The sequence below is a fragment of the Pieris napi genome, chromosome 21, assembly GCF_905475465.1.
Source record: "Pieris napi chromosome 21, ilPieNapi1.2, whole genome shotgun sequence".
In the NCBI taxonomy this organism is placed as follows: Eukaryota; Metazoa; Arthropoda; class Insecta; order Lepidoptera; family Pieridae; genus Pieris; species Pieris napi.
Window position 1 is genome coordinate 2,650,624 of NC_062254.1, and position 20,322 is coordinate 2,670,945.

The 20,322-nt window shown below is 32.5% G+C and overlaps 4 protein-coding genes and 1 long non-coding RNA gene across 5 annotated transcripts in view; 2 read left to right on the forward strand and 3 right to left on the reverse strand.

The window, feature by feature from the left end:
* The window catches only part of LOC125060168, a 53,782-nt gene extending 47,840 nt beyond the window's left edge, over window positions 1-5,942 (forward strand). The window contains exons 2-4 of the mRNA XM_047664937.1: window positions 996-1,054; window positions 5,109-5,309; window positions 5,587-5,942. Of these exons, the coding sequence (XP_047520893.1) occupies window positions 996-1,054; window positions 5,109-5,309; window positions 5,587-5,778 (452 nt within the window). The 3' untranslated portion in view covers window positions 5,779-5,942. The remainder of the gene's footprint in view (window positions 1-995; window positions 1,055-5,108; window positions 5,310-5,586) is intronic.
* A 2,635-nt stretch (window positions 5,943-8,577) lies between these two features.
* LOC125060169 (DNA polymerase epsilon subunit 4) lies at window positions 8,578-9,276 on the forward strand. Its single transcript, XM_047664938.1, has 2 exons — window positions 8,578-8,919; window positions 9,075-9,276. The coding sequence occupies exons 1-2, from the start codon at window positions 8,623-8,625 to the stop codon at window positions 9,216-9,218; spliced, it is 441 nt and encodes a 146-aa protein (XP_047520894.1). The 5' UTR covers window positions 8,578-8,622; the 3' UTR covers window positions 9,219-9,276.
* Window positions 9,271-9,754, reverse strand: LOC125060172. Its single transcript, XR_007118811.1, has 2 exons — window positions 9,677-9,754; window positions 9,271-9,422 (listed from the first exon to the last, which is right to left on the reverse strand). It is a non-coding gene; the product is annotated as an uncharacterized LOC125060172 (long non-coding RNA).
* An 11-nt stretch (window positions 9,755-9,765) lies between these two features.
* On the reverse strand, window positions 9,766-13,690 carry LOC125060519 (maltase A1-like; the record flags this gene model as incomplete). Its single annotated transcript, XM_047665485.1, has 8 exons — window positions 13,528-13,690; window positions 13,111-13,290; window positions 12,587-12,747; window positions 11,997-12,122; window positions 11,250-11,370; window positions 10,600-10,931; window positions 10,336-10,443; window positions 9,766-10,074 (listed from the first exon to the last, which is right to left on the reverse strand). Coding segments are annotated over exons 1-8 (1,473 nt in total), but the record flags the coding sequence as incomplete, so codon positions are not given.
* A 606-nt stretch (window positions 13,691-14,296) lies between these two features.
* Window positions 14,297-19,655, reverse strand: LOC125060167 (maltase A1-like). Its single transcript, XM_047664936.1, has 11 exons — window positions 19,481-19,655; window positions 19,066-19,245; window positions 18,616-18,776; window positions 18,238-18,363; window positions 17,657-17,777; window positions 17,055-17,386; window positions 16,698-16,805; window positions 16,160-16,411; window positions 15,116-15,213; window positions 14,716-14,865; window positions 14,297-14,461 (listed from the first exon to the last, which is right to left on the reverse strand). The coding sequence occupies exons 1-11, from the start codon at window positions 19,614-19,616 to the stop codon at window positions 14,359-14,361; spliced, it is 1,767 nt and encodes a 588-aa protein (XP_047520892.1). The 5' UTR covers window positions 19,617-19,655; the 3' UTR covers window positions 14,297-14,358.
* Between the last annotated feature and the right edge of the window lie 667 nt (window positions 19,656-20,322).

A 20,322-nucleotide genomic window follows, 5' to 3' on the forward strand; every position in this document is an offset into this window, starting at 1 on the left:
TGGACGGTAATTACTAATTAATTAACGGTAATCATCAGACCTCTTTTTATTGTACTTAGCGATGCTGCGTACGTGCTCAATTAACACTTAATTCAAATCAAAAATCGTTTGAAATAAAAAAAAAGTATTTTTTTTGTGCATTAGATTTGTTTAACTAAAGATTTAAAATAAAAATATTGATTAGTTAATGCATATACAAGGATTATATTTTATTACTGATTGCTGATTTAGCTAATTATAATATAAATTTAAAAATATGTTTATTTCACAATAAATTTGATTTATTGCATGAATTGTTTATGAAAACAAGCCTAGATGTAATTTGAGCTGCAATTCCTGAATATGTTCGTCGGTTTATCAATAGCGTTATTTAGGTACCAACTCTTTTGGCTAACAATCTTCTAATATATAAAATTCTCGTGTCGCGGTGTTTGTGGTTAAACTCCTCCGAAACGGCTCGACCGATTCTCATGAAATTTTGTGTGCATATTGGGTATGTCTGAGAATCGGACATCTATTTTTCATCCCCCTAAATGTTAAGGGTAGTCCACCCCTATTTTTTTTTTTTAATTTTAGATAAAAATTTTATTCTTTATTTTTTTATGATACAGCATTAAAAAATACATACAACCCCTAATTTTCACCCCTCTACGATCAACCCCTATTTTTTATTATAAATGATAAACATGGCAAAAACGACGTTTGCCGGATCAGCTAGTTATGATATACGTTTTAAAACATCATTACTGTCATACCTGCCCACGACATAGGGAATACTAACAAGAGCACTTTCTCATTTTCCTGTATTCTTTTATTATGTATAATAAAGTGTTTCTTTACATTCACGTGTTACAATATATCTTAGTATGTTTAAAATGAAAATAGATTTCTGACTGAATAAATGCGAAAGTTTGTTACGCTTTCACGCTTTTTTTATTCAGCTAATTTAAATTATGTTTTGGAATTATTATTTATATATTTATTTTTTTTTTCAGTTGTGGTGGACGTGGACGACCGACCTGTCTGCGTAGAAATCTGTGATACAGCTGGTCAGGTAAATAATGTTTTTTCGATCTGGTAACACTGAATTTTCCCGCTTCTCTATACCAATCCGAATTCAATTAGCTGTCATTTGCACAAAGAACTCTTAATACGCATTAAATCGTATGATTTATATAATTTCTTTTTTTTTTATGGCTCTGGCACGATATGTGCATTAGCCAGCATCAAGTATAGGATTTTTTATAATTCGTGCTTGTCTTTTAGAAACTCGACAGTGTCCTCTATATACGGTTTAAGCACTCGCCCGGTATCGCACAACCCTCCCAAAGGCCGAGAAAAAATTTAAATTAAATTAAAACTTGCCCTCGAACCGGGAATCGAACCCGGTACCCCTCACCTAGCTGCCACTTAATAAGACCGCTAGGCTATGAGGCCCCCAACTCTTTTCTTATTAGGCCTATCTCATAATATAGAATTATTCACTATCAAACAGCAAAAAAGTCTATCAATCAAAAACTATTCCTAAAATTGCACAACCTTCACCTTGTTCGTACTTGTTCATATATCACCTGGCCCAGGTGTTACTTCAGAGAGCACGTGCATTTGTGTTGCCAGTTTTTTCTACAATTTATAACGCACATGCCGTAATTCCCACAGTTTCTCTACCTGTGATTTCAATGGCGACTGAGTTCAATACCTTTGTGAGAAATTCATTCTTAATCTCTTTTTGTAGACATCTTTACGATATCAGTTTAAGCATGTTTCATATTTGAAGGTTTTTTTACATTGTATAAAATATTACAACTTATCTTAAGATTATTCGAATAGTATTCACTCAAGCAATTGTTATACCACAGTCTTAGTTAAAGTTATTGATGTGACAACGTCTTATAATTCGATGGAGCCGGCTGCACGCACGAAAAAACATGACTCATGCGGCGTTACCTCTGAGGCGTTCCATTTAAGGCTTGAAGTGCAAGCGAGAGCACTCATTCCGCGCTCTCGCTTGCACACAAAAATTGACATAATTGTATTTATGCCTACAAATAAATGTAACTTGATCAATTCAATTGTGATTTCCATTTACCTACTCTATATCCATACAAAATATCTATCAAACAAATAAAATTAAAATTTTCTTTTGAAAAAAATGCAACCATGCCATCAGTATTTTCTTATGACGTTATCACGTTCAACTATCGTCAGTAAACCGACTTTACAGACAACAGATATTTTTTTTTATAAATATTGACCGAGCAGGCTAAATTCTATTCACTATAAGTATAAATTTCCTTAAAAATCTCCAAATTAAATAAAACGAACAAAAATCAAATTAAATTCAATGTACAAGCGACTCACCCCCGCATTTTATCAAATTTTATTAGTTGTGGTTAAGCGTTAGTTTCTCAATATAGATGTATGTATTTATTTTCCTTCTATGCACGGTAAAGGAAACATAGCGAGCAAACGCGAATATCTTTACATTCAGAGTTCGACGACGTGACCGGCACAAAAGGTTTTTGACTATATAGTAAATACTACTATAGTCAAACTATAGCTAATGCTGGTAAATATAGTAAATACAACTATAATCAAACTTTGTCAATGCTGGTTTTTTACTATAGTCAATACTACTGTAGTTAAACTATAGCCAATGGTGATTTTTGACTATAGTCAATGCAGGTTGTTTACTATAGTAAATCTATAGTGAATCAAAAGAAAAAAAGAATCAAAGACCAACAAATCATTGTTTATATACGTAGATAATATCATGCTGGTACAGAAGATCAAGTTACATCAAAATAGGTTCGATATAAATACACCATTTGCTCGTAAATTTAACAAATAGCACTGTAAATGGGCTCTCAAATATCAATTATGCTGTTAAAGTCGCTATTAACGTTGAAGAACGGATAAGTATAATTGTGGGGAATAATTTCACTGAATTTGCGGGAATTGTAGGGAACTGAAATTGAGTGTTCGATGCGAGAATCTTTAATAATATTGATTTAGAAATTTAATAATATTCATAAATATATACACTTTCGGGCCACTTTATTATATTTTCGGGCCACCGCTTGCAACTCTATAAAGCGCTTCTGTTCTCACCTCTGGACGGAGCTCCCCAGTACCAGCTCCTTCCGATTCACCGGATTCAACAAAGAGGGATTCGAATCGTCGACGACACATTCCGAGCGGCTTGATCCCTTAGCGTTGCGTAGAGATGTGCTCTCTCTGCATCTTCTACCGCATTTACCATGGAGAGTGTTCTTCAGCTGAGTTTCATCATGTGACGTCAAGGCAGAATACGAAATACCATCCGTAATACCTTGACGTCCACTTACACAAAACACTTATGATACTGATATTTAAAAAAAGGAAGAAATAAATTTCCGTCCCAAATCAAGGGCAAAAAGAAATGGCAAATAACTCCGCAACACATTATTATAAGAAAATTGTAAGGAACTGCAAATACTTGACACGTTGAAACAAATAAAAATCAAATGTATACGAAAGATTTTTTTTTGTTTTTATATAACAGGGGGCAAACGGGCAGCGGGCTCACCTGATGTTAAGTAATACCACCACGGGCGTGCCGGCCTTTTAAGAATTAGTACTCTCTTTTCTTGATTCAATGATTTCAAATTGTTTCGAAAATGTATCGGTGGGCACCTAGTTCCACATAGTAGTGGTGCGCGGTTATGGAACGACGGATGTCGAGGTGATCCGTTGGAAAATTGTAGTGTAAATTATCCCTAAACATCACCACTTGCAGCGTGATAACTTTAGTGTATGTAAAAATAAAATTAACAAAAATCTATAAACTATGGGGCATCGTTAAGTTTTAGATAGTGTTTACAAAATTGATACTTACGGAAGGTTGCACATTCCAGATGCAGCAATTATACTTTTTGATTTAATGAAAGGTTTGTCCAAAAACTTTACCGAGTATCAAAACTATACGTTTAGCTAGTTAACGCGTGGACTAAAAACTAATATTTTCAAATTTGCGTGAGTGCCTTTATTCTCTGTAATGAATTTATTGATAGCATTGTTTGGTTTGACTTTTGGACGAAAAAATTCCAATACAAAGCGTTGTTTTAAAATGGAGTGAAAGTTTTTGTATGAAACAACTTTTTTAATTTGAATGAATACTTTTTACACTATGAAATTTTATATTATTGAGGGTAATTAATATAAAACATAGCAATAAAAGCGTAAAATAACTTTTAATTAATCATAATAATAAAAAATTGATTTTCAGTCACATGACACAAAACTGTCGCCTGTTTAATCCTAATACTATCTTTAAATTTAATTACAAAATAAAATATGGATGTGTATCTGTGTAATTTATGTTTGTTTACGTACACGTAATATACATGCCACGCCATCTTGTCTAGTGAAACGTTATGGCGGGTTCTTGTGAATGTATGATTTGAATTATTAAAGCTACTAAACTTAACCAATTTTTATGGTCACAAATAAATAATTAAAATAATAGTTTATTTATAATCTTGTTAAATAGCCCGTTGATTAACAAATTCAATGCAAACAAAATTCATGCCTAATCACCATGTTATTTTAACATAGGGATAAATCTTACATGTTGTTGGTTGATTTATGACTACAGTTTCAAAATGAGTTTTATTTTCCGACATGGCAACACCTCTTGATCGTTTCACTAATACATACATTGTGAAATCATTTGATCGATTTATTTATCACGATCAGAAAAGATAATGTCGATTGCCGCTATTGCATACTTTCTCTTTACTGTGAATACGAATCGACAAAAGAACAATCGTTTTATCGATTCCTCTTATGTAACTCTATGTTCTTATTTAAAAATAAAAGTTCTCGCACGGTCTGAAGTAGTTTTTTAAGTAGGTATTCAGCTTTAAAAAACTACATAACTTGCCAGTATACAAATCCTTAAAATCTTTTATAATTGAGTAACATATTTTAAATTTTTGTAGGCTCCTCTCACTTTTATTTTAAATACTGGACTGATTGTTAATAAATGACCCACAGATGAAAGTAAAAAGCTTTAAATGCCAAATGTCAGATGAAATATATTAAAACTTTTGTACTCTTTATTTCAGGATTCAATGTCAGAACTACGCGAGCTCTGCTATCCGGGGACAGACGTGTTAATGCTCTGCTTCTCTGTGGTCCGACCAGAGACATTCCGGTCCGTGGCTAACAGGTGGACGCGGGCGATCGCTAATGTCAACGCACCCTTAATTCTAGTCGGCACTCAGTGCGATTTAGCGCTCGATGGACGAGTTATACACGCATTAAAAGTAAGTATAATTCTTAACATGATTTTGGAAATACTCAACAGTAATTTAATAAGAGGATTACAGAATATTATCAAAAAAAAATTGGAGTCTATAAACTATTGCGGTTAACAGGCTTTAAGAAAATAGTAATTATCATGTCAATTATTGGCAAAGTTATGTAACTGCTTCGGAGTTAAGCATAGACTACAAACTTGCATTGGATCTCTTGCCTCCATATATTCGTGTCAAAATTGTTAGATATATGTACCTAGATGTTAATTTATTGTTCTATTTTCAGGCCCGAGGTGAACACGCAGTAACCGAACTGGAAGCCAAGGCATTAGCCGCCAAAATAAACGCTGTCTACGTAGAAACATCAGCGAAAACGCGGAAACAGTTGAAAGATGCCTTCGACGCCGCCATCTTGGCTGGGTTGCCAGTAGTGCAACCGAAACGACCGTTCTGGAAAAAACTGTTTTGTTTAAATTAGCATTAAATTGAGAAATTCGTAAAATGTAAACACAATTTTAAAAATCCAATAGTTTGAGATGTTTGTTTTTATTGTTTTTAATCTGTGAAATTGAAAATGCCTACCTAAGTTATGACCTCTGTTTTTCGTTACCTTCTTGCAAATAATAAATGTTCGATTAGTTACTTATTGTATATTGTTTTGTCACAAATTTCAGTAAATCATTACAATGTTTGAAATAAAATGTAACACTAGTTTTCTATATTAGCAGATACAAAGTACTTTAAGTTGTGATAATATGTATATAACTGACATTACGTTAAAAACTTTAAACATAGACTGCTCTTACGAATTTCCCAAAGTTTAGGGTAAATGTGTAAAAATATACCTAAGTGCCTTATTACGACAATGTTTTAATTAGGGATGCATCCGATACCGATACCGATACCGATATATCGGCGATACTTTGGATTTGCCGATATATCGGTATCGGCGATATTTTAATTGCCGATACAACGATACTTTTCAAATTTCGCGCTTTAAAAAAAGTAATGTAAAAGCGCATCTTGTTTGATCTGGGGCGTGGGAAACGAGGCACGGACTATCTATGCCCCTCACACCCGCTTAGTCTCCGCGTATTGCATTTCGCTAGACACTTTAGTTGGTTTTTAAGTGCTATCGCGCGGAGTATTTTTTCAATACCAAATTAAATAAAATACAGAATTACAAAAATCTTATCAATGTTAATTTTAATTATTAACAGTTATTTATTTTAATTTAACTATTACTCTTAATTTTATTTACTAAACCTTTAATCTTATTCAAAGTTTGTAACTGTTTATATTTTATAATAAATATTAAAAACTTTAACCAGACTTGATATATTTTACCTTAATTTAATTTGAATTCAATAAGCATTAGTATCGGTATCGGTATCGGAATCGGCGATATTTCTATAAGAGTATCGGTATCGGTATCGTATCGGCAAAAAGGCGTATCGATGCATCCCTAGTTTTAATAGTACTTCCATTTATGTACCTAGATAGTATTTTATGTATTAATTGTTATAGTGACTGAACTAGAAATTAGCTATAGAAAGCTTGATTGTCAACTGTCAAAATATATTACTTATCAGTTGATAAAATAAGTGGCTTTAGAAAAAAGTTTAAAGCAATTTAGCCTTTACCTATTATTTACATAGAATGTGGCAAATATTTTATATAAATAATAGGTAAAGGGTACATCTAAATTACTTTATTTGAATTCCAGCTCAACAATTTTCTGTTTAAAGGCCACAGATTATGTCTTCGCTATATTTAGTTAGAAATTATAAAATATAAAAACCACAGTAAATATTGTCTATGACTATACAGTATACAATGTAAAATCTATATAATGGCCGCTTCATGAACAGCGCATTCTGTCATTATGAAAAGAACGTTACATTGTATTGATAATAATACAAAACAACCGAAGTAAAGTTATTTTGACGTTTTAGAAAGCTTGTCGTTAAATCGAGTGAGGTTACATTGAATTTACACCTTGCTTACACTGTTTCTTGATTGCCGCAGTTAACAACATGCAGAGAAAAGAACTACAGAATAACAGTTATTGTATTATAACTAAAATCTAATGGATACCTATATCAGACCTTAAGTGTTTTTTGCAAACTAAACTAAAGCAATATTAATAAAATATCTGAATTAATCATGTAGAATTTATAAATTTGGCATAACTAATAGCTGCTATTTTACATCTTAACTTGAATATTAATATGATTATGCAATAAATATTTAATGTATTTCTTACATTTTAAGTTGTATATAATGAACTGTGTTTGTTAATGTTGTTTTGATACTCAACATGAACTGATAATTATATTTTATAACGACTGATTGATGTTTTTTTATTTACTATATTTATTATACTACACAAAAAGATAGCTCACATCTCACCTGTCGAGACTTAGCGCTAAGTATGACTTCCGTATGTCAAGTTGAATTCTGTATGTCATTTTGACGTATGGGACGAGCTCTTAGCGCTTAAGTCTTCACTCGGAATAAAGGTTAGTAATATAACGCCTTCAGATAAAGGACTAATTAGACTGACAGGTCGGAATCCTGAATCTCATCCTAAGATCGTTTAAATAATCCTTTATATTATAAAAGGCTTTAAAGCTTTAGTTCAACATGGTAATGTTTGTATACCACGGCCCAGAGATTATTACTGTCTACTCTTACGCTGACTTAAAACAATACAAATATAATAAGCTTTAACAAATGATAAATTCAGTGACAAGTTGTATAACGGCGAGTAATAGTAGTACAAAGATATAATTTTAGAAGAAAAAGATAAAAAAATCCATAGGCTATTTGATATTTATTTACATTATACTGTATATACATATTTGAAGAAAGTTCTCTACTAATTTCCCGGTACGGTAATTAAATTATACTGCACAAGTTCTTCTTAAAAGTTTTATTACTTAAATCTATAAATTATTTTGATTACTCTAAGAATTCTCAAAAACTTGGAATGTCTAGATTTAACTTTAAAAGTTGCATCGACGTATTTTTATTAGAGCGCAACAGTACTCTGTGGTTTATAATAATACTGAGTGATGTCTATAACGTAATTTTAAATCGCTGTCAAGTAATTAATGCGTGTCATGTTTTGTTCAGATTTCAATGTCAATGTCCACTAGACAGTGACAACTGAGTAATAAATAATAAGCAATACCTGACTGGAGTTTGGCGGGTTAATAAGAAAGTATTAATATTATAAATAAATGGTGGAAAAATATAAAAAATAACAAAATTACAATAGGATACTCTTTAAGTACAAAAACAATCTAAAAACACAATAATGAGTGAAGAGGAAAACTATACTGAAGTGGATATATCAGATATTGTGGATGATTCTGAAAATTACTTTGAAAATCAAGCTTCTGATTTACATGATTCCGAACAAAACTCGATACAAAATTCAGAAATTGTTAACTCTGAAGAAGCAACCTCAACGGATAAAAAAATACCGCAAGCCAAAAGTGATGTAGTGCGTAGTACGAGGTTACCCATGGCTAGAATAAAAAATATTATGAAAATGGATCCTGATGTACATATAGTGAACGCTGAAGCTGTCTTTTTGGTCACTAAAGCAACGGTTTGTACTTCGTTCTGATTTTGACTCAATTAAGTATCAAATTGTAACATTTCAAATAGTTGCAACTAAGAATGTTCACTATTATATTTTAGATTAAATAATTCAATATCCTAAGCAATAGGTTAGATCAGTTGTATAGATTTACATATTTACAGGAAATGTTCTTGGAAACAATAGCAAAGGAAACTCATATATACACTACCCACCACAAAAGAAAAACAATAGCGAAAAAAGATCTTGATGTGATTATAAATAAAGTTGATTGTTTGTGTTTCCTTGAGGGTGCTATGGACTTCTAATTTAAGATGTAAATACTTATATTATAAGGTTGGTTAAAATAAAACTTCTTAATTATAATTTTTATTTATATTTAACAATGATTGTTGAATAGCATTTATTCTTTATAAAACCATTATTTATTATTTTCACAACAGTCCTTCAAACTTTGTAGAAGTAAAGCACATTTGCCAGTCATAATAACTTTGTCTTTGTGAATCATTGTGCTGTAAAAATGTAAAACAAACTTTCATTTGACAATTTTATAAACAAGTTGAAAGAATAGATAGTATAGTATAGTACTTCTTATGATTTCTACACATTTAATTGATAATATTTTTTCACATGTATAATAACTAAGAATGGTTCTTCTTAAATTAGTAAAATGTAAGTTGGCTTGAAATGAAACCTTACTACATAAATACTTAAAAAACTTGGCTATAAACTACACTACAATATATCTAAAGGTATATTTTCTTACCCATTTTCTAACGCATTGCCTTCACAATCAACTCCAGAAGCTACAACAATCAAATGTGTAGGTAGCCATTCAAAGTCTTTTATGTATGTCATATATGTAAGTTTTTTATGTATGTCTGTCGGTACATTGTATAAGCTAATACATACCTGATAATGACTTTTATTTGCCTTCATCTGTGCATCTAAATTCACATCTTTATAATTATCAGCAACGGGCAACCATGTTTTACCATCTGTAGTAGAAAACCCAGCATTGGGACTGTCGTCCCACTGGTATGGAGTTCTGCTTGGATCACGTGAAATTTTCCAGTAGTTGATAGGATCGTCAGTGTTGCATGCTTTTGGATCCTGTGTTTCTTTCCACGTTACAAAACCATCTGTCATACCTAATTCTTCTCCCTGTGAATTTTTTGTTTATTATCTAACCTTCAAGGTATACCTACCGTAGGAAATCTGTAGAACAATAGGCAGACATAGGCAATTAGGTGAATAGCCCTCTCTGCCTAACACACATGATAAGGGTAAGATAGCCTAAATTAACATGGTTATAAATATTTGGCTTATGCTGTCCATAAAATATTTATTAATCTTCCATCATAGTCCAGAGGTCGCCACTATCGTGATTACTAAGAAACAGATCTGATCAATTAATGTAATTACCTGATAGGTAAATGCAACCCCGGGAAGTATCAGTGCCAGCATATTCATTGCGTCTACTTTATCAACGCCTAAACGAGTGGCTAATCTACTTTGATCATGGTTTCCATTCTGTAAAAAAACATAAACGTAAGTCAACAAAACAACAACGTAGACAAATAAAAGTCATAAAATCTCAAGAATTTATAAGTAGGCAGTTATTCAAAATTGGTTAATTCAATCTGTTATTTAATTTCCGGGTAAAAACACTGTGTTACTATAACATACCACCCAGTTAGCCGTCCTTCCCACCGGCATATTCTCCATCCATTGATCAATAATTCGTTTAATAGCTACCGCATCAGAATCCTTACGAACATTCTCCAAAAGAGAAAAGTTAAAAGGAATAGAACCGTTCCTTTTTCCGTCCCCGTAATATCTCATTAGAAGTTTTAGGTCTGTGTAGGCTTCGGTTATCATGATTTTATATTCCTGATCCTTTATCGTGTATTCGTCGAGTACTTCACGCCAATCGTATATAACTGAGTATGTCTCGTCTTGATCCTTTGTGTATATGTGTTTAAGATAATTATAGTCGCCTTTTACGGCGTTCGGATCTCCTAAAAATTACGGCACATGTAATTAATAACACTCCACTGAACTGAAACGTATAATACTTATTTTATTTCACAGCAACATCAGTAACTCGTGAACATATTTGCTGTAATAAGAACCTTTTTCTTTCATACATTAAAGATTAAATAATGGGAAAATTAATATTATAACCATATATTTTAATATAAAGTTATAGTCTGAAATATATTTGATAGACATATATTTTTATTAATTTAGAATCGATTATACGTTATTTGAACTCTAAGGACAAAGAAAAACTAAAGTGACCGCTGTCCGTTGCTAACTGTAACAATAAATTATACCAGATCTTGGTTCATCGGGATATCGTCCACAAAAATTTTTGGGGTCGGCTTCGTATATCATGTTAACAGCATCAATTCGGTATCCTGATATACCTACATCCAGCCAAAACCTTAGGACATCCTATAATAAATTAAATCATTACTAAACTTACTTAACAAGACAATTCAATTACTTAAATATATGATGTCCTGTCATGCAATAATGCATGTAATAAATTAAAAACATTACATAGAAAATTCGTTTCATTTTAGTTTTTCTAAAAAAACAGGTACCTACCTACTATAGGTAGGTATAATCAATCTAATATCTAAACCAATATAATAAAGAGGAAAGATTTGTATGTTGATTAAAACAATTATTTTTAAGTAAATACCTATGACAGGACGTGTTGGTAACAATATTCTAGGCCTTGTGATGCGCCCTGGTAGAGTCGGCCTCACTACGTTATTAACATTTGATAAGTGGGTGTAAAAAAATAACAAAATAAAGACACTTAATTCTTAAAAGGCCGGCAACGCACTCGCGAGCCCTCTGGCATTGAGAGTGTCCATGGGCAGCGGTATCACTTAACATAAGGTGAGCCTCCTGCCCATTTGCCCCCTGTTCTATAAAAAAAAAAACTTAGTTGAAAATATAAGATGTAATAATATTACATCCTATCATAGGTTTAAATTGTCGACACTTCATTCATTCTGCTGATATGACGCGGACAACAAAAGACATTGCCTTATATGGATAACGCTTACCTTCATTTCTTCCTGAACCTTTTTATTTCTGTAGTTGAGATCAGGTTGTCCTATCACAAATTGGTGTAAGTAGAACTGTCCACGCTCGACGCTGTATTCCCATGCACTTTTACGAAAATGACTGAGCTATAAAAATATACTTGTAAATGTAAGCAATGAGAAATTCACTCTGTTTAATTGTACTGTTACGAAACACGTGTTCTAAATATAAAAATACTAGAATATACAACTTGAACATAGTTATTATCAATTTTCATGCCACCTAGAACTGACTTCAGTCTGTTAATTTTGTGTAACGGTGCGCGCGCATCGTAAAATTTCACTCTCATCAATTTATAAAGAAGTATAACTTCAAAAATATTCTATATTAGGTATCTGTATTTGACTAAACTCATTTACTTATCTAAGTGCGTCTCTAAGTACCTAATTACTGACTTCACCTCTAACAGGGCAACCGACGGGATGATCGGCAGATTTATTATTCGATTATCTATATACCCATTGTTACTTATGTATATATTTAATGTTATAATATAATAATTAAAGACCGATAAAAAATATATTTATTTGCTAATTCGTCTATACTTTACCCAATTACTGGGAGGCTGAGTTTCTCCCACTGTGCAAGTATTAATGCCATCTGCCCATACATAATAGTCCGAATACTCAGGGTCACCCTTTTTAGACCGTATGAACCACTCGCTCTCATTGCTCGTATGATTTGGCACAAGGTCTAGGAGTACACGAAGTCCTGTAATTATCGTGATGTTTCATATTTTCATTAATATGACGACCTATCAAGATATATGAAAATCGGTTAAGCGGTTTATAGCATAGTCAGCGAAATTACGAAAAGTAGAAGTTTTTGCTATTTTATTGTTATTAAATTACCTATAACGAAACGTAGAACTGAATAAAATACTCATATTTCTAATTTTGGATAATAAACATAATGTTTCTGAAATTGTTTCGACGAATGCCCATCTGTGTAAATTCTCCACGTTTACAATGTCAGTTCAGCAGCTGAATTGTATCGGTAACACCCAAATAACTTATACATATAACTACTGGAGAACAAATAATTTACTAGATTCTAAACTGTAAACAGTGTTACCTAATTCTTTAGCCTTTGCAAGCAGGGTCTCAAAGTCTTCCATAGTTCCGAACTCTGGTGAAATCTGTCTGTAGTCGGAGATATCATAACCAGCGTCATACATTGGGGAAAGGAAAATCGGCGACAGCCATATTGCGTCAATACCAGTTTCTTGGAGATACGGCAATTTTTCTGTTATACCTGGAATATTATACGTGGTGGTCGGTGTATTGCATGGAGGTAAATTACTAAGATGCCAGCGGACTTTTCTATACAGATTCTACGTAAATGTTAGAGCTAAATCATTCGAATTTTGAGGACCTCTTCATATATCAGTTGCGGTAATCTTAATAACATTATTTTGCAACAATGGACTTAATTACCAACTTGCGTAACAACGCGCCTATTTTATGCAGTCCTGTTGGAATAGCCCCTTACCATTTAGATCACCCGTTCCATCTCCATTGCTGTCCTTAAAAGACCTTGGATATATCTGATAGATCAGAGCTGATTTCCACCACTCAAGATCCACGGCCGACACTTCGGCTATGATTAAAATCAAAAGCAACCTCATAGCTGTAAGTTTTAAGCGAAACTACGAATAGTGTATATAATATAATTGCAATGGTTTTGAATGACGTCATAGATAAACTTTCCAATTATACTTAAACATATGTTTTATTATGTTTTTCATAGATAATAATTAATCAAAGGTTACGAGCCATTGTATTGTTAATAGATATTGAATTACATATGAAGTAAAAAGAATATACATGGTTACATACAGTTAATAACATTAAACACCAAATCTCGGATAATTGATTCTTTGAACCTTTTTTTTCAAGGCAATTCCGATCCATCTTCTATGCCTGACACAAGTCGATCTTTGGGTCTTAGGTACCTATATTATATACCTATACGACCTAAGACCCAAAGATCGTTACTTTCGAATAATAGCAAATAAGGATATAAATTATTATATTTTATATTAAATAATTTAACTATGTTAAAGCAAACAATAGTTTAGGTCAGTGTGTAGCTTTATCAATATATTAATAGGAAGTGTTCTTGGAAACAATAGCGACAAAATATATTGATGTGATTATAAATCAAGTTGACTGTTTGTGTTTCCTTGAGGGTGCTATGGACTTCTAATTTAAGATGTAAGTACTAATATTATAAGGTTAGTTAAAATAAAACTTCATAATTACATTTTTATTTATATTTAAGAATGATTGTTGATAATAGCATTTATTCTTTATAAAAGCATCATTTATTATTTTCACAACAGCCCTTCGTTGTGGCACACAAACTTTGTAGAAGTAAAGCACATTTTCCAGTCATTACAACTTTATCTTTGCGAATAATTGCGCTGTAAAAATGTAAAACAATATTTCATAAGACGATGTTATAAGAAATTTGAAAGAGTAGATAGTACTATACTCATCTCATTTTTAAGAAAACACCTTTTTTCTACACCTTTAATTGACATGTTTTTTATATGTACAATAACTAACCATGGTTACAAATTAAAGTAGTACAATGAAAGTTGGATGGCAGTGAAACCTTACTATATAAATACTTAAAAAACTATACTACAATATATCTAAAGGTATATTTTCTTACCCATTTTCTAAGGAAATGCCCTCACAACCAACTCCGGAGGCTACGACAATCAAATATGCTGGTAGCCATTCAAATTCTGATAAGTCAGTAATTTCTGTGTCATTTGACAAATTAATTACACCTACAATTGCTGGGTTACCCGGAAGCATTCTGTTGAAAATAAGCCATTATGCATTTTCATTATAAAAATATATATAATGGCACTAAATGTTGCTAGCAGTTAGAATTGTTAGACAATCACTTGGCGTAAAATTGTATGGCAATTACATTTGCTCACATAACGTCATGGAACCTTTCTAAACAAATGAATTATTTGAATAAATAAATATTAGAACAAACATATTTACAAAAAAAACTATAATTAGACAGATGAAGCTGGCCTTCTTAAAACATTGCCTACCTGCCCACAACTAGAGTTGAGTTTGATACAGCTCTGACGTCTAAACGCCCTTTGCGTACTACATCTTTCTTTCTGATTGTCACCACGTCTTTATAGAACTGAAATTAATTTAATTTTAGTGCACATAATTCAATACTATACATAATAAAATAAAGTATATGTTAGGTTTAGCAATCCGGATTAAAAAAGCTACACTATTATTTCCCCTAAGTTAAGAGGTAATGAAGACTAAAGTAGGATAAATATTATTTTGTTTAAATTCTGATTTAGTTTTATGTCATTACTAGTTATACTTCTTTTGGCGCGTTAGGGAAAAATGATGAGAGTAAATTTTTACGATGCACGCGCACACCGTCACAAAAAACCGACACCATGAATATCTGTTTAAACGGCTCGTCGGTGAAACAGTCTGGGCCGCTAGTTGGCGCTTGCTCTATTTTATCGACAAGTTGCATTGTCTGTCATGGCGTAGTGTTCTTCAGCAAAATCAAAATCAAAATACGTTTATTCAATTTAGATGCTTCATAGAGCATGCTTATGAATGTCAACAACGTTTACAAAATTCACGAAAGAGCAAGACTACGCCATCCAGTGTCGTGTTTATTTAAACTAAAAGAATGATTTCTATACGAGAAAACCCGTTCCAATGTATTAAAAAACATACTATTTATTGTAAAATATCATGATAAGTGTAATATATTACATCGTTTCGAATGGAATTGACCATTAAAATAGACAACAAAGATGCAATCCGAAGAGGGAAACGTCCCTCTAAAGTGCTTGAAGAAAATTATTACGCCAAAGAAGTATAACTTCTAACGCGTGTTCATAAGTACACACACGTTTTTTAATAAAGGAGAAGATTTATAAAGACTTCTTCGAATAAAATAAATAGTAGTATTAGTCTTTAAATAACTATACTACTAATTATTTTAAAGATTACAAATTAAAAGTGCCTAAATATTTAGGTATTAAAATTATTTTATATTATTTCTTATTTATTTTGTATGACTGCACTGGTACATTGTGCATGCTTATGCATACCTGATAATGACTTTTATTTGCCTTCATCTGTGCATCTAAATTCACATCTTTATAATTATCAGCAACGGGTAACCATGTTTTACCATTTGTAGTAGAAAACCCAGCATTGGGACTGTCGTCCCACTGGTATGGAGTTCTGCTTGGGTCTCGTGAATTTTTCCAGTAGTTGATAGGATCGTCAGTATTGCATGCTTGTGGATCCTGTGTTTCTTCCCACGTTATAAAACCATCTGTCATACCTAATTCTTCTCCCTGTAAATATTTTTAGTTTATTCAAGGTCTGCCTACGTATGTTAACAATAATAACCCACCATGGGTCTTGTTTGGGATTCAACTTTCCGCATTTGTTTCATAGACATAGACAATTAGGTGATCAGCCCTCTCTTCCTATCATAAGATTCCAAGCCTAAACTAACATGGTTTTAAATATTTGGCTTATGGGGTCCGTAAAAAATAAATTAATCTTCCACTATAGTCAGGAGGCCACTATCGTGATTACTCAGAACATATCTCATTCAGATTATTTTATGTTGTTTACCTGATAGGTAAATGCCACCCCGGGAAGTAGCAGTGTCAGCATATTCATTGCGTCTACTCTGTCAACGCCTACACGAGTGGCTAATCTACTTTGATCATGGTTTCCATTCTGTAAAAAAATTACATAAAACAACAATGTAAATAAATGAATATGTCATAAAATCTCAATAATTTAAGAAATCAGTAAGTATAAAAGATAATAATATTTCTTTAAATCTTGCTGATTATTTATTTTTTTAGCTGTATCTAGCTGTGGATCAAAATTGATTAATTATACATGTTTTGTTTAATTTCCTGGTAAAGAACACGCACAAATACTCTGCATAACGTTTCTGTTACTATAACAGACAGAACATACCACCCAGTTAGCCGTCCTTCCCACCGGCATATTCTCCATCCATTGATCAATAATTCGTTTAATAGATACAGCATCAGAATCCTTACGAATATTCTCCAAAAGAGAAAAGTTAAAAGGAATAGAACCGTTCCTTTTTCCGTCCCCATAATATCTCATCAGATGTTCTAAGTCTGTGTAGGCTTCGGTTATCATGATTTTATATTCCTGATCCTTTATCGTGTATTCGTCGAGTACTTCTCGCCAATCGTATATAACTGAGTATGTCTCGTCTTGATCCTTTGTGTATATGTGTTTAAGATAATTATAGTCGTCTTCTACGGCAATCGGATCTCCTAAAATTACGGCACATGTAATTAATAACACTCTACTGAACCGAAACGTATTATAATATTTTATTTCACAGCAACATCAGAAAACTCGTGACGGGCGAAATGATTTTATAATTATGAATTGGAACATTATCTTTCATACATAAATTTTATATGTATCCCTAAAAATTCGAAATTTATATTATAACGCAATTACGCCTCACTTGATCTCTAAGAAGATCAAAGAAACTCAAATGAACGCTGTCCGTTGCTAACTGTACTAACAAACTTTACCAGATCTGGGTTCATCGGGATATCGTCCACAAAATTTTTTGGGGTCAACTTCGTACATCGTGTTAACAGCATCAATTCGGTAACCTGATATACCTCGATCCAGCCAAAACCTTAGGACATCCTGAAATCAATTAAATCATTACTAAAGTTACTTAACAAGACAATTCAATTACTTAAATAAGTGATGTCCTGCCATGCAAAAATGCATGTAATAAATTAACAACATTACATAGAAAATCGTTTCATTTTGTGTTTAACTGATAATAAGTATAATCAATCAAATATCTAAAGTAATGTAGTAATTTGTATGTTGATTAAAGCAAATAAGTACTTTAAAGTAAATGTCCTATTATGGGGACATGTTGTTTACAATATTCTAGGCCTTGTGATGCGCCCTGGTAGCCTTGAATACCTCACTGCGTTCTTAACATTCTATAAGTCGATGTTGAAAAATAACAAAATAAAGAAACTTAGTAGAAAATATAATTATTAAATCCTATTATAGGTGTACATCATTAACACTTCATTCATTCTGCTGATATGACGCGGACAGACATTGCCATTATATAGACAACACTTACCTTCATTTCTTCCTGAACCTTTTTATTTCTGTAGTTGAGATCAGGTTGTCCTATCACAAATTGGTGTAAGTAGAACTGTCCACGTTCAACGCTGTATTCCCACGCACTTTTACGGAATTGACTGAGCTACAAAAATATACTTGTAAATATGTAAGCAATGAGAATATGTTTTAGTCTCTATACGACAAAAAAATCGCAAAAAGCCTCGTTTACTTATCTAATTACGTCTCATCGGCAGATTTATTATTCGAATTATCTATAGGTATACCAATTGTTACTAATGCATATTACTTCTTATTGGATATTATATAATAATATATTACAATAATTAAAGACGGAGAGGAAATATATTTAGTTGCCCATTCGGTTTTACATTACCCAATTACTGGGAGGCTGAGTTTCTCCCACTGTGCAGGCATTAATGCCATCTGCCCATACATAATAGTCCGAATACTCAGGGTCTCCCTTTTTAGACTTTATGAACCACTCGCTCTCATTGCTCGTATGATTTGGTACAAGGTCTAGGAGTACACGAAGTCCTGTAATTATAATGATGTATTATAATTGAAGTAGGCATAATATGCGTAAGTTTGATATAAGTTCTTATGACACCCGCTATCAAAATATATTAGATCGGTTTAGCTGTCTATAGAACAGTAAGCGAAATTACGAAAACTAGACAATTTTGTTATTTTATTGTTGTTAAATTATAACAATACGACTTGTAAATTAGTGAACTTTTACCTATTTCATCATTTATGTAAATCATTTAAACTAAATTGTGTTTATTATTAAAGATGGAATTGTAGAAACATTTAAAAGTGTTACCTAATCCTTTAGCTTTTGCAAGCAGGGTCTCAAAGTCTTCCATAGTTCCGAACTCTGGTGAAATCTGTCTATAGTCGGAGATATCATAACCAGCATCATACATTGGGGAAAGGAAAATCGGCGACAGCCATATTGCGTCAATACCAGTTTCTTGGAGATACGGCAATTTTTCTGTTATACCTGGAATATTTTACTTGGTTGTCGGTGTATTGCATGGAGATAAATTACTAAGATGCCAGCGGACTTTTAGTATACAGCTTTTACATAAATGTTAGAGCTAAATCATTCGAATTTCGAGGACCGCTTCATAGATCAGTTGCGGTAATCTTAATAACATGATTTTAATTTTAATAAGGAACAATAGGCTTAATACCAACATGCTTAAAATGGGCACATAACAGGACTAGTTTCTTACCATTTAAATCACCCGTTCCATCTCCATTGCTGTCCTTAAAAGACCTTGGATATATCTGATAGATCAGAGCTGATTTCCACCACTCAAGATCCACGGCCGACACTTCGGCTATGATTAAAATCAAAAGCAACCTCATAGCAGTAAGTTTCAAGCAAAACTACGAATAGGAAGTATATTTTCAATGGTTTTATATGATCTCATAGATAAACTTTCCAATTACACTTAAACATATGTTTTATTATCTGATAGATAATTAATCATAGGTATTGCCATTGTATTTTTAAAATAGATTAATTTATATATAAAGTAAAAAGAATATACATATAGTTAATAAAACTGCCTCAGCCGTTGGGGTTCAAAGTTACTACGGACAGTGATCGAACCTTGACCCAGGACGTAGTAGTAGCTATTGCAGTGTGTTGAAAGCAAATTGCCGCACTACGACGGTCTAGGGTGCCAACGATTAAACATCGAAATCGAAAAACCCACACGTGTTAAGAAAAGTCAAAATAAAATTTGTAAAATGGTAACGTAACTTTCAAGATTGAATTTTTTTTTTTTATTTTCATCATCAATGTTATGTAAATTAATCAATTTTATTGTCTACATATCGGTCTCTAAGTAATACAAGGGCCTAACTCGAATTTTTGGCGAGACTTTAAATGCTAAGGGCACAATGAAATTATCCAGCGGTTAGCGCTGAGAAAGAGAAAGGACAATAACAACTAGGTAAACATATTTGCGCCTCTCTCACACCGCTGCCGCACATCCTCCGTTCTTACTGCTAAAGTTCAAACGTTCGGGTTTGTACCCCTCTAGGACAAAAGAACAGGATTCTACAG